The 13,267-nt window shown below is 44.2% G+C and overlaps 1 protein-coding gene across 9 annotated transcripts in view; it reads right to left on the bottom strand.

Moving 5' to 3' along the window:
* Window positions 1–13,267, bottom strand: part of Ica1 (islet cell autoantigen 1) — a 149,396-nt gene that overhangs the window by 24,257 nt on the left and 111,872 nt on the right. For all 9 annotated transcript variants that reach the window (XM_059257377.1, XM_059257373.1, XM_059257376.1 and 6 more), the window contains exons 9-10: window positions 3,597–3,691; window positions 1,757–1,809 (exon numbers count right to left, since the gene is read on the bottom strand). In XM_059257377.1, the coding sequence (XP_059113360.1) occupies window positions 1,757–1,809; window positions 3,597–3,691 (148 nt within the window). The remainder of the gene's footprint in view (window positions 1–1,756; window positions 1,810–3,596; window positions 3,692–13,267) is intronic.

A 13,267-nucleotide genomic window follows, 5' to 3' on the forward strand; every position in this document is an offset into this window, starting at 1 on the left:
CACACCCAATTAAACTATATAAGGAAAGAGAAAAGCTGCATTTTCTTCTCATAGTCACGTACTGTACAAATCTACATAAGTTATATAGATTTGAAACTTTTATATGAATATAATAAAGTGGAGTTTACATTTTTCTGAAGCACTAGATATCTTCTACTCTATGACTTTGATTCCCATACAACATTGATGGTTCATGCCATAGGTTCACAGAGGGGCACTGAGGCTGGAGGCCTGGATCAACACAGATAGCTCTCTTCCAGAGCCACAAAATCAGGCCGATCCTCTCCACTGCTTACTTCTCCTCAGACTCTAGAATGCCGCTTTTCTGATGTTGCCTGGTTCTTCCTGGCTCATTCCTTTGCTCAGGCTGTTTCTTTTCCTTTGACTAGTCTTACAATAGCAAATGGCTTTAGTTTGTCCCCTGATTCCCTCCATTACGTGAGGCCTCTATAACCCACACCCAGAAGGCTGGCCTTCGCCTAAGTAGCTCTGACCAGCATCACTACAGTTGGAGATGGGAGCAGTTGCTACTATCTGCTTCCCCTGTTGACTGGGAGCCTCATTCCAGAAAGGTCTGGCTGTGCACAGTGTGTAACGTTTTCTGGTGGAGCTTCGTGCTGTGTGGGGCACTGAGGTGGAGCTAGAAAACACCTCTGAGGTAAAAACATCTGAAGATGACCTTCAGTTTCTTTCCAATGCCCTTGTCTCCGCCTCCCAAGCACGGATGGGTTGGAGGCATGTACCACCACACCTACCTGTTTTTGTTTGTTTGTTTCTTATTTCCTATTTTCTACTGAAGGCAGATTGAAAACAGAAAAGGAGGGAGGAAAGGCGGAGGGGGGTGGGGTGGGGTCAGGTGTGTAGGTGCGGTGAGTGGTTGGAAAAGTAGGAGGAGCCAGGATGAAGGAGAATGGAGCCGAAGGAAAGCTCTGGGACTTGCTTCACAGGTCTCCTTTCCTGGGCAGGCTTCCCTAGCCTCTCTCCAGGCAGGGAAGATGGGAGTGTGTCCCCAGGAGGGCCTGTCTGAACAGAAGGTTGGGTGACTTTTGTTATTGACATAACATCTTTAGTTACCTGTATAATGTAAATCGCCTTTCCATCTGTGAAGATTTTAACTCCTGGTGAAGGGTTCAGCATTGTTACATATTGGTTTTACCATAGTTTACCATACTCTGTACCTTTATGGTAAGGAGCCAAGAGAAAATCTGGCAGCCTCGCAGGAGCCAGAGACAGCAGAATGTCACATCAGAGTGCCACCTCTCAATGTGCAGAGCCTTCTCCAAGGTAGGCTTCAGTTTACCTTAAGGAAGCTGGCGCCACTCCTTAATGTGACCTGAGCATTCACTTGGGAGGGCAAAGTCTGAGCTCCCCTGTCTCCAGCAATGAGGAACGCCCACCCACCAGTCCTCACTGACCACACCCTGCATGTGATACTAAGGTTGCACTAAGATGTGGAGCTAGGGCTGACTCAGAGCAGTTCAGAAATCCTGTCTCCTGCCTGCCAGGTCCCACCACGTGGAGGGTGCTGAAGTCACGCAAGATGGCAGTTTCTGGTTCAAACTACACGACATCTCTTGGTACTGCTAAAGGGCTGACAGCATTAATATCTGAGACTACAGGAAGCAAATTAATATAGTCTTTTCTTAAGATGGAAAAGAAAGCAGCCAGGAGGTAATTTACCAAAAAGAGAAACAAGTTGTCTGTTGTGCATTAATTCAGGGTTCCCGAAGCAATTTAAATGGAAATGAAAACTTACTCTTACAAGTAGACGATTCTTTGTGCTGGTTCTCATCCTCCAAAGAAATTAATCTTAAAATAAAAAAAAAAAGCTGGGTTACACAGTTCTGCAAGTTTATGTTTATGGTAGAGCTACATTCTTTTAGTGCAATTTCCATTCCTTCACTGACAACACACCCCACCCCCACACATGACAGGGGCAGAGGAAGAGAGGAGACACACAGAGAGAGGGGCCATTTGTACGGCATCTATTTTCTGAGGAAGAAATAGCACTGCTCACTTTTTGTAACATCCTACAGCATCTTCATCCATGAGTATGGCTTCACCATAAGGCACATACTCTGTAAACATCTTGCTGGGCAGTTAGGGATAATTGCAATGCGCTCACATAGTTATCACCACGCACAGCTATAGAAAGAGATGGCTAGGCAATGGTTAATCCCGATTCCTGGTGTTAAAGGAGATGCTAAACTACAGAGAAGGTTGAGGGCAGGGTCACTCCCAAACCCAGAGGCACACTTGCCCATCAGAGGAAGCTCTTCCCATGACTTTACAGACAGACCCTTCCCCACCCTCACACTCCTTTGGTGCTTCCTGGCTTTTATCTGCTATTTCTGAACAAAATTCCTTCCAATCTTTCACTGTCATTTAAAATAGCAATTGGTATGCTTTTGGAGCTCTCAGAGAAGAAGTACTAAGACACTTGAGAAACCTGAATTAGTGAACACATCAAGAAAGTCCCGTGTAGTTCTCTCCTGGGTAAAGACTAAAGGTTTATTTGGGTTGCACTCACTTATATGATAAAAGGAAGGTTATGTGGAACTTGCTCTGGTGTGGCCTCTAATGGGGTTCACTGTGGTACCTCCCCGAGCCACAGTCCATCCTCTACACAATGTGGACACGGGTAAACTGAATACATGGAGGATCAGTGTGAGAAGGGGTTCCACAGAGAGAGTCTACACCGTGGCAGCAGGCAGCATGCGGCAGGCAGTCACTAGATGCCCCTTGCCAGGAGGCAATTGTGCAGATCCACATCACAACCTACAGTCTGTTCAGCTATGAAAACTTGTCTGTGTTCTGCACCAGAGAAATTTCCCTGGGTTTCCCTTCAAATTAAAAAGGGGTTAATGTTGGGAGCAAATATTTCTTCTATGGGACTAAACACATATCCCAAACTTTCTTACAACTATAGTAAAATCGTCAGCCTGTCTAACCTTAAAGCTGTCATCTAAATTTTGGAGGTGTGGAGACAGGAATAGAATGAGGCAATGGTGGTTCTTGCACTTTCCTGGGTTAGCCAGTCCAGAGCAACTGCCTTCCACAGGCTGTCCATCTCTGCAGACAATGCCACACATTCAAAGTTCCTTCTCCCTGGGTCAGGTCAAGAATCATGTACCATTTGCACTGCAAACGCACTTTCGTGTTTCTAAATGATGGCAGGTGAGAAACGGAGACAGCGGAGCCACTTCCTGCACTCTGGGCTAATCTCTGCTTCAGAGACGAGAGCAGAAAGCCCGAGCAGTGAGGGGAAAAGGCCACAACCCCACACATTTTTAGACTACATGCATGGCTAAGCAATTTCATAAGCCATAGCCTTCTACAGAGAAAAGGTGGGGGGATTCCTGTCTAGGATATCTTGTGAGTGTTGATTCGACAGACAGGGTCAGAACCAGAAGGCAGAGAGGACATGGGGCTGGCAGTGTGGGGACACCTGTCTTTCCCAGACTGTAAACTCCTCACAAGGCAGAAGGATGGTGAGGACATGGTGACCCCTGTGTGTCGGTGGCCTCACCTAGGCTTGGCTATGAGGACTGTGCTACCCTCACCTGTATGTCAAGATGAAAAGATGCAGGACTTACTGCCTCGGCTCCTGGGCCACAGCCTCCAGGCTTTCCCTCCGTGTGCTCTTCTTCCCTTCTTTCTCAACTAGCTTCTTCATGGGGTCTTGTAAGCTCTTGATCACAAGTCACAGGTAGAAAGAAAGAAAAAGGGAAAAAAAAGGAAAAGAAAAGAATGTTACAGAAAAGTCATCAGTAATAACAGTCACCTGCCATCAGTGCCCATCACCACACCCGGGGCCAGAGGTTTGCAGAGGTTGTCCTGCTCGAGTGGACACAGGTGAAGTTTTCCATGGTAAAGCAACAATGTGCTCAGTCAGATTCAATGACTACAGCCTACAAGGGAGGGTTGACTTGCCGCCGCATTTATGTTTTCACCTTAGGGATAAGTTACTCAGAAAAGACCCTTTGGTCATTGTGAACTTTCCTTTCCAACCTCAGCGTGCAGCTAAGATAAACGCTCTGTTGTGCCTGAAGCCCACACTCTGACATAGCAGAGGCTTTCCTCAGCCACCCGAGCTGAGACAACTGCATTTTATTTTTAATTTTGTTTGCTATTTTGCAATTTAAAAAACATCTTTAAAAATAGCAGATAACAAAAATCTATTTTTTTAAAGAAAAAACCAAAATAGCATCTTAAATATTCAGACAGCTAACTCCCACGGAAGGACAGAGCAGGTGTCTCCCCAAGTCTTTGTAGATTAAAAACAGGCAGTAGCCTTTTTTTTTTTCTTTTTTGTTTTGGTTGGCACATCATCTGCTAAAGTTACTGTTTTAAAGGTTTATTAAATATTTAAAGGAAGTTTTTGTTTTTGTTTTCAAGAAGCAAGTTCCTACAAACTGCACACCAGTAGCCGAGACCCAGAAAGCGAAAGCAAACATTTCCTTAACAGTGAATAATGACGGACACAAAATGACTTCTATTTTGGGTCCTGATTAAAACACAAACCTACCAACACAAAAGGAATATCTCAAGATAGTTATCTTTACATTCTCAGAACTACTGAAGTCCAGGTTCTCATCCCCTGGCCTCCCCGCCTTTCTGCCATCCTTCCTGTGTTCCATTCTCCACTCTGGCACACAGAGGGGGGCAGGCAGGCTTCGGGGCCAATGCAGATCGATTAGTGATGGCTGACTGGAGGCCTGGGTGAAGGCGCTCTAAGGCTGTGTCCAGGCACAGCATAGCTGAGGCTGACTTTGGAGTCTGCCCCGGACACCAGATGGATACTGGAGTTACACCCCCAACTGTCAGGCTAGTTTCACTCCCCACACTGAGTAATTTTCCTAAAATACCCATGTCATCATACTACCCTTGTTCTTAAGAATTTATAATAGTTCCTTATTTTTCTCCATGCCTAATCTAAAACCTCTCTCTGCTTGATTTTAAGAAATCTTAAAACTCGATGCTACCTTCACTCGTTCCTGTTGCTTCTGCAAATCCTGCACTTGCTATTCAGTTAGAACCACCTCCTCAGAGATCCGTGTGCTCATTGTTCCCACCCTATCTTTGTTCTTCCTACTTGTTCACCCTCAGAAATCCTGAATCCTTTCAAAGCCGAAATCAATTACTACTACTGTCCACACAGTTTCACTGGGCACTCCAGATTTGAAAACATCCTTCTCATGCCAAGTGGCATTTACAGTCTGATCATGGAATGCCTTTTTATAGATATTATGTACCTTCTTCACCAACATAATTTGTGTATAAAAATAGATTAGACTTGAAAATGTAGACTATTTTTCATGCCGTGAACATTTAATGTTAAATTAAAGTAGATGAGTGTGCATTCACTCGCCAGTATTCCAATGTGCGATCAAGGTTTCTAAACCTCTTTTAAACACTTTTTATTTTATATGTGGGGGTTGGGGGTGTGCCAAGGTGCATGTGTGTAGGGCAGAGGACCACTTGCAGAAGCAGTTCTCTCCTTCCACCACACAGGTCCCAGGAATCAAACTCACGCTGTCGAGCTTGGCAGCCAGTGTCTATACCTTGCCAACCCAAGGTCTCTTCATTGAGTCTATGGCCCTTGATTTAAGTTCTGAAGCATTTTATTGCATAAAGCCTGTCTGTGCAGCATTGCCATTATCTTTAATGACTCCCTGCCTCTGGACATTAAATTAGTATATTCATCCAACTACTAGTTTTTGAGTGGCTACCATGTATAAGATGCTGTTTGGGATAGTTTGGATACCAGTGAAAAGAAAAACTGCCAGCAAGTGATGTGTCCAGGCAGATCATTTAAACAGGGAGACAGACAACCATCAGATCATTATTTCAGTGGATGAGATGTCCTCTCTTGGAGGTGGAATCTCAGCTGAGAGTGAAATGGGAAGAAGAAACCAGTCATGCACAACTCGGTGAGAAGAGAAGCTTGAACACAAAGACCCAAAGGTAAGAGCAGCTTGCTCCGTGTGAAGAGGCCACTGGGGCTGTGACGTGATTGGCAAGAGTAAAAGTCTTTGGAGACCCTATAATGTGGCCAGTAGTGCCTCACAGGGAGAACATTCCTTTACTCAGCTCGTCCACAGTGGCCATTTTGCCTCCTTTGTTTCCCCAAACTTTTGTGCTGTTTCTCTAATGCATGACAACTACATACAATCCACGGTCCCTGGCTGCAGCCTGGACGATGAGGGGGAATGCTACAAAGGACAGGATTAGAACAAGTGGCACAATGGATCTGGACCGTGCTCTAGATGGTTTACCACTAAAACATCCAGTAAAAGCAGTGCGAAAATGTGTAGGTGTGCATGTGTGTTAGAAATGTGTAAACAAAAGCGGGAGTTCATCAGATGTCAAGGGCTTACTTTTTTCAATGCAGTTGCCAATCAGGGCAACACTCACACACACACACACACACACACACACACACACACACACACACTCACACGCACACCCTCTAACAGAAGCTTTATTCTCCATAGAACGGTTCAGCTCTGATCAGAGTGAAGGCAGGAGCATTTTCAGCCAACGTTCTGATGGCTCCCAGGACTCACTTTCAGATCCTATGACACTTGTCCAGGCCTCCTGGTTCGCTCAATTATCTTCTCATTGTGTTTCTTTTTTGTCAATCAACATTGGGCAGCCCATGGACATGTCTGCTTCAGTGGGCTGCATCTAGCTGCCACAGCCCTTGTCTAAAACCCCAAGATGCCCTTGACAGTTCCATGGTTATCATCCCTTCTGTCTCCAGCCCACCTCCCCTCCTGACCACACTTGAGCAGCTCTCCCGACAATCCCATTGTAATGTAAACCACTCATGGCTTCTTTTCTAGCCCTTCCCCCGTTGGGCCCTTAGCAGGGCCTCAATGGTTGGCTCCCTGTCACCAGTCACACTTAAGACCCTATTGTGCTTTCCCAACAGAATGGCCGCACTTCCAATTGCTACTTTAATTTACTATTAATAATTCCTGTGACAATTGCTCCTCTCTTCCTACATTACTATTGTCCCTATGATAATTTAGTTTCTGCAGCTTGGGAAGTGCTAAATATGTACTTGTTGGTTGAAAAGTTAATGTATATAATGCCAAATTTAAAAATTAGATCTCTTTAGCTAAGAAATTTAAAGGTTCAGGGGAATACTATGAAAAGGCCTATAAAACCACAAGGAAAATTAATAGTAAGCACATTACATTAGCTTATTTATTTGCTTTGAGAATTTTGAATGAAGGAGAATATTATGTTTACACGCATCAGCTTATCTGAGATTCAATTCACATGCCACAGAATTCAAACATCTCTAAAGTTGTAAGTCAAAGATTTACAATACATTCACAGAGTTGTACACTCACCAGCATAACCAATTTTAGAACATCGTCAACGGGCAAGTCCAAAGTAAGACTTGTAGATCAAACAAAGTGAAATCAAAAAGATAAAAAGCAGAATGCCACACAAAGCTTGTTTCTTAAGAAAGATGGCATGTGCTGAGATAAAAAGACTCTAAAAGAAAGTTTGAAGGCTCACGTCCCAATCCCACCTGAAAATTAGTTTCCTGTGTGACTGTCGCATGCACATCATTCTGCAGGATGAAGGAACCAGGGGCCACAGGGAGTGAGTAAATAGTTGGGGGAATTAGGGGTTAGGGATGTTGGAAATGAATTTTTCAGATTACTATGAAGTCCACAATTTAGATAAAACAAAACAAAACAAAACAAAACAAAACAAAACAAAACAAAACAAAACAAAACAAAAACCACTTGACCCTACAGCCTCTTCAGAAGTCTGGAGTGACAGCATTTTCTGAATGACATGAACATGTGCTCAGGCAAAATGAACAGGAGAGGTCTGGGGGCTGTGTGTGAAGAGACAGCCATCAGACAGAACTATTTCCAACTGCTGGCCGATGGAAGCCACATTTGAGTCCGTGGCCAGAAATGAAAACTCCAAAGCATTCTGCTTCTAAACCTCAACCGGCTCAGTTCTTCACTCAAACTGTCTGTGGAGATCACTGCATGTCAGCAGTGCACAGCGTTGTCCCCTTCACTGGAAGGCTCTCTGTGGATGAAAGGGTGTTTTCAGACCAAGTAACCTTCCCCTGGTCAGGCTACCACAACAGGCTAATAGTTTCCATCGATGCACAAATAGCTTCAGGAAGCACATGCACAATATATAAGATCGGCGTGACAAAGGAAATGTGCAGACCCAGCTTGCAAATGTGTCTTAAAAAGGAAACAGCTTAATATAATAAAGAGAATTACTACTTCCTGTATTAGGAAAATAAAAGCAACAGCAACATTCATCTGAAAGAAAGCAAAACTACCCAACAAAACAAATTCCTGAGACAAAAGGCCAGCAGCCAGTTCTAATAACCCAAATGGAAGCCCAGCTTACACAATGGAGTAACATTTCCTGCAGTCCTTAATTAGACACTTTATTTTCTTATGCGACTTTCCATTAATTATACTGCACACATAGGAAGGTGCCAAATAATTGTCACAAAAAGGAAACAAAAGCACTGAAAATAGTTTTGCATGGTCAAAAGATGCGGCATTCAGTTGGGTGTGTGTATGTTTGTGTTTAGATAATTAGTAACACATGAGAAATAAAGAGCAGAGGACATGATGTGTACCAGCCATGCTACTCATGGACATTTAGAACATATGTGCCCCTCTTCCCCACCACACCTCCCCCACTATGTACAAATGACACCATATAAGGAATACGACTAATCTAGTACCAGAGATAATTGGGAAGTGAATTGTAGTGCAACAGAGCAAAGTAAAATCAGAGGGGAGATCATCATCATAAGATGTATGATCTTATACTTGAAGGTAACATGGGAAATTGGTAGTGGGAAGGCGTCACAGTGTGCTGGAAAGAGGTGGCTTTGGAAATAAATCAAGCAGTGCTCTGACATGAACACGTTTCTCACCACTCTCAGGCCTCAGTTTACCCACCAGAACATGGAGCTAATTCCATGTATACAATTTTAGGGAGCATTAGAAGGCTAAACTGAGAGAATGCAGAGCACCAAGCACTCCAAATCATTCTTGTCAGGACTCTGAAGGGTCTTGAGGGAGCCTGGTGGGTTCAGTGACTATCCTGTGGCAGGTTCTACACTCCGAGTTCACACTCTCAGACTTCAGAGAGCCTCTCAAGCTTCGCTGGTTTCCTGGCATGGAAGTGGAGACTCAGAGAGGTGGAGTACTAGGCTTCAGGCCATTCAGCCACAAGACAACCAGAAGCTATGTTTGAATTTGTCTTTAAAATTGCACTATTTAAGAAAAGGTCTCGAAGAACCAAGTCAAGGACATTTACTCAACTTTCCCTTTAATGAGAAGTGTTGAGGATATGGAAGGGACTCCATTCCACTTTCTTAATGAGGAGCCACACATTCCCAGGCATTTGAGGGGCTGCAACATAAATTATTGTTTTCATCTACAAGAGAAAACTTCAAAGTATTATTTTTAATTGGAAGTTACGGCTGTACTTCTTAAAGGTAGCATTTCTGCTTTCTCCTGCTCACCTGCTCCACAGCCAGAAGTGCCTGTGGGAAGCAATTCATAGCAGGGTGGTAAAAGCCTGAACTTTTCTGTTTCCAGATCTACAGCATATGCACAGAGACTTGGGCACATTACTAGCTGTCTCTGAGCTCCGGTTTCATTTGAAACATGGGAATAAGACTGAACGTGTTCCGAAGGTAATTTGAGGGTTAACTAAAACACAGGCATTTTCTATAAGGTAATGCTGAACTAACAGTGCTATTAATTGCAACCTCAACCTAGGTACATTTAAGACTCACACATATTATATGAAAACTCTCCTAGACATTAGTTCATAGCAAACCGTCTGGTATAGAATAACTCTCTTTACAGTTGGGGGTATGCTTTTTTTTTTCCTGCGAAGAGAAGTTAGGGAAGAATTAAGGTGGGGGCAGGAGAAGCCCCGCCCTGTTGTGAGAAGAGCCTGAGTGACCAGCTGCCAGGGAGAAATAATGCCAATCACCAGAAGGCAGAGACAGCAAATGACAGGCAAAGCCTGGCTTGCCCAGCTCAGATTTCAGTGGTGGCCCTGGTCAGCTCATGTATTCCCTCCTCCCCAATAACTGGGATATGCCTCCAAATTTGTTCTTTCCAATGATCTGGCCTGGAACAGCTTGGGAAAAAAAAAGAAAGAAGGAAAAAAGAAAGAAAGGAAAAAGCATTGCTCGGAACCCTGTAAAGTAATGACTCTGAGTATAAAAGGATATTCTGGATGCTCGCCACGAGTAATTGCCTTGTTGGGACTGTTAACTAAAATAGCATTGCAGAGATATTTACCCAATTTTCATAAAAACTATTATGGCATTATTTTCAAAGCAAGGAACTACAGAGCCATGTGGCCTGTTGGTAAATGCTCAAATGATTAACTGAGAAATGTGGAGGTGGGTGGAAGAAGGCTGCTAGGCATATGAATTTGAGAAAAACAAAATTCAGAAAAGGATGTTTTTGTCTTTTGAAAGCTAAGAGTATTTTGGTCTCCAGAATGGTGTTCCGTGCCCCAGTGCTGGGACCCACACCCCAGAGAGAAGGAAAAGATGGCTACAGCTGTTCCAGCGGCATTTTTGAACGTGTTTGGAGTTAAGTTTTTAAGTTCAGGTTTCCTTAGAGGTAAATCTTGGCACAGGTCAAGAGCAAGTTGCAAGTCCAATTTGTATTGGTTAGAGCTAGCCTGGCCAAAGAGATGGCACACCCTCCTGCCTTTCTGGCTTTCCCATCCCTGGTGGGAATTATTTGAGAGCAGACCAAGGCCTGTGGGGTTGAAGGACAGGTTTGGGAATGGAAACTGCCAGATGTCCAGTGGAAAGCAGGAAGGGAGCAGGCTAGGCCAGCCCTCGCTGAGGTCTGGTAAGACCTGCCATTGACAACCATGCCCGAGAGACTGGTGGTGACCAGTCTGGGATGAAAACGGTAAGAAAAGAACTGAAACTGGGCTGCTGGACCTAGCAACTCCAACAAACCCTCCTCCCAGCTGCTCTTGGCGGCTGGCTTCATCTCCGCATCAGCACGGATGTTGCTGAAGGCCTCTGCTGCGACTTCCACCCCCGCCATCTCACCTGCCATTACAGCCACTGCTGCCACCACCCTCACCACCAATACCACTGTCACCTCGTCCTCCACCACCACGCCCACAAGTCTCAACAGCAGCACAGCCACGACCATTATAATCCAATGTCCACACCGACAGCAACAGTCTTCATTTTCCCAGCCTCTTGTACCACCTCACTTGTACCACCGCCCTCAGCATCATCATCATCAGCAGCAGCAGCAGCATCATTATCAGCATCAGCATCATCATCATCATCATCATCAGCAGCAGCAGCAGCAGCAGCATTATCAGCAGCAGCATCATCATCATCATCATCATCATCAGCAGCAGCAGCAGTAGCATTATCAGCATCATCATCATCAGCAGCAGCAGCCCCTCCTACCACCTCATCATTACTGTCTTCACCACCACCACCACCACTGGCACAGCTGGGCGTTGGCAGAGTTGGTTTGGCTGGCTGTGCTTTTATGTACTTTATCATATTATCTGAAAATGTGAAGAGCAAAGTGGAAAAAATCCAGTGCTCGCCTCAAAGCCACGGAAATGAAGTGTGCCACACACAGGGTGATACTTTGCTCCTGACCATTGCTGTTAAACACTAGCACTTGGATGGCTTCAAAAATAAGGATGCGCCGGGCGGTGGTGGCGCACGCCTTTAATCCCAGCACTTGGGAGGCAGAGCCAGGTGGATCTCTGTGAGTTCGAGGCCGGCCTGGGCTACAGAGTGAGTTCCAGGACAGGCTCCAAAGCTACACAGAGAAACCCTGTCTTGAAAAAACAAAACAAAACAAAACAAAACCAACCAAATAAATAAATAAGTAAATAATAAATAAATAAATAAATAAATAAATAAATAAATAAATAAATAAAGATGCATCCCAGCACTCAGGTGTGCAGCAAAAGGGGAATGCATTTCAGGCCAGCTTCGACTACATAAGGAAACACTGTCTCAAGTAAAAATTAAAAAAAGAAACAAGTGTGGTATAATCACACACGCTATAATCCAGGACTTGGGAGGCTGAAGTAGGAGGATCATGAGTTTAAAGTCAGTGCAGGTTAAGATTCAGTCTTAAACAAATGAGCAGGAACCCCAATAGTCCCGTAATACAAACTCGGTAGGACATGCCGGCCCTCAACTAACCTTCAGAAGTGTGTGTCCACTACCTGAAGGGCTCACTCCTTACCCTTTGTTGTAAGGGACCCAGTCCTCACCTTCTGCTGTAAAAGCCCTACTCCTTACCCTAACATCCCTATAAAAATGCCCAACTCCACCCACTGTCAGAATGCTGGCTAGAGAAGGAATGGCAGTTGATGCAAACGGAGCCATAGATGATCCAGGGAAAAGCCACTTGACTCCTCTGTGGCTGTCGCCTGCCCGGGATGCACGGAGAAATGTATAAGTGATATCCTGGAAGGATGAAGTGAACAACCACATCTAAGGGCTGGCAACTTAAGACGGGCACTTCTCTCCTAATGAGACAGAATTTCATTTAGTTTCTTTAAAATGCTTAAAGCTCTGAGTCCAAATTGCTCCCCGAGAAAAGGAACAACGTTTTCCAGATCCAGCAAGTAACATTCTATGCCTGTCCCCAGGACATGATAATTCCTGCCATGTGAAAGACGTTCCCGGATTTGGAATCAGTGTAAAATTAATTCATTAATGATAATTCCTGTACAATATGCATGGTTAGTAACGTCTTAATGAATCAATAAGTGTTGTTTGAAAGCAGAAGCATGAGGAAGGTCCCCTTTTCCTGGTAGCCACTTGGACTCAGACTGCTTCTGTTTCAGCTGGAGGCATTACAATGACCAGATTTACATTTTCCTAAGATGAGATTGCAAAGCTCAATTTTCCATAACATTGAACGCTAAAAACTTATCCTTAGATTGAAATGATTCTAACCCCTCCCCAAGGTAGAATCAACATAATCACATCAGGCCTGGACAAAAATAGTAAGCATTTCCATTAAATGGTCAAAATCATCACTTGAATATTGTGAATATATGCAGTAGGGATTCATTTTTTATAATGCATTTATTTCACAAAAGAACTATTCTATGTTTCTTAGGGAAAAGTCTATTTGAAGTTCCAGGAGCATGAGGTGCATCCATACATTTCTGCTGTAAGAAAGTCTTCCTCCCAAACAGGACACACCAAGTGTTTAAC

This window comes from Peromyscus eremicus, chromosome 3 (assembly GCF_949786415.1).
Source record: "Peromyscus eremicus chromosome 3, PerEre_H2_v1, whole genome shotgun sequence".
Taxonomy (NCBI): Eukaryota; Metazoa; Chordata; class Mammalia; order Rodentia; family Cricetidae; genus Peromyscus; species Peromyscus eremicus.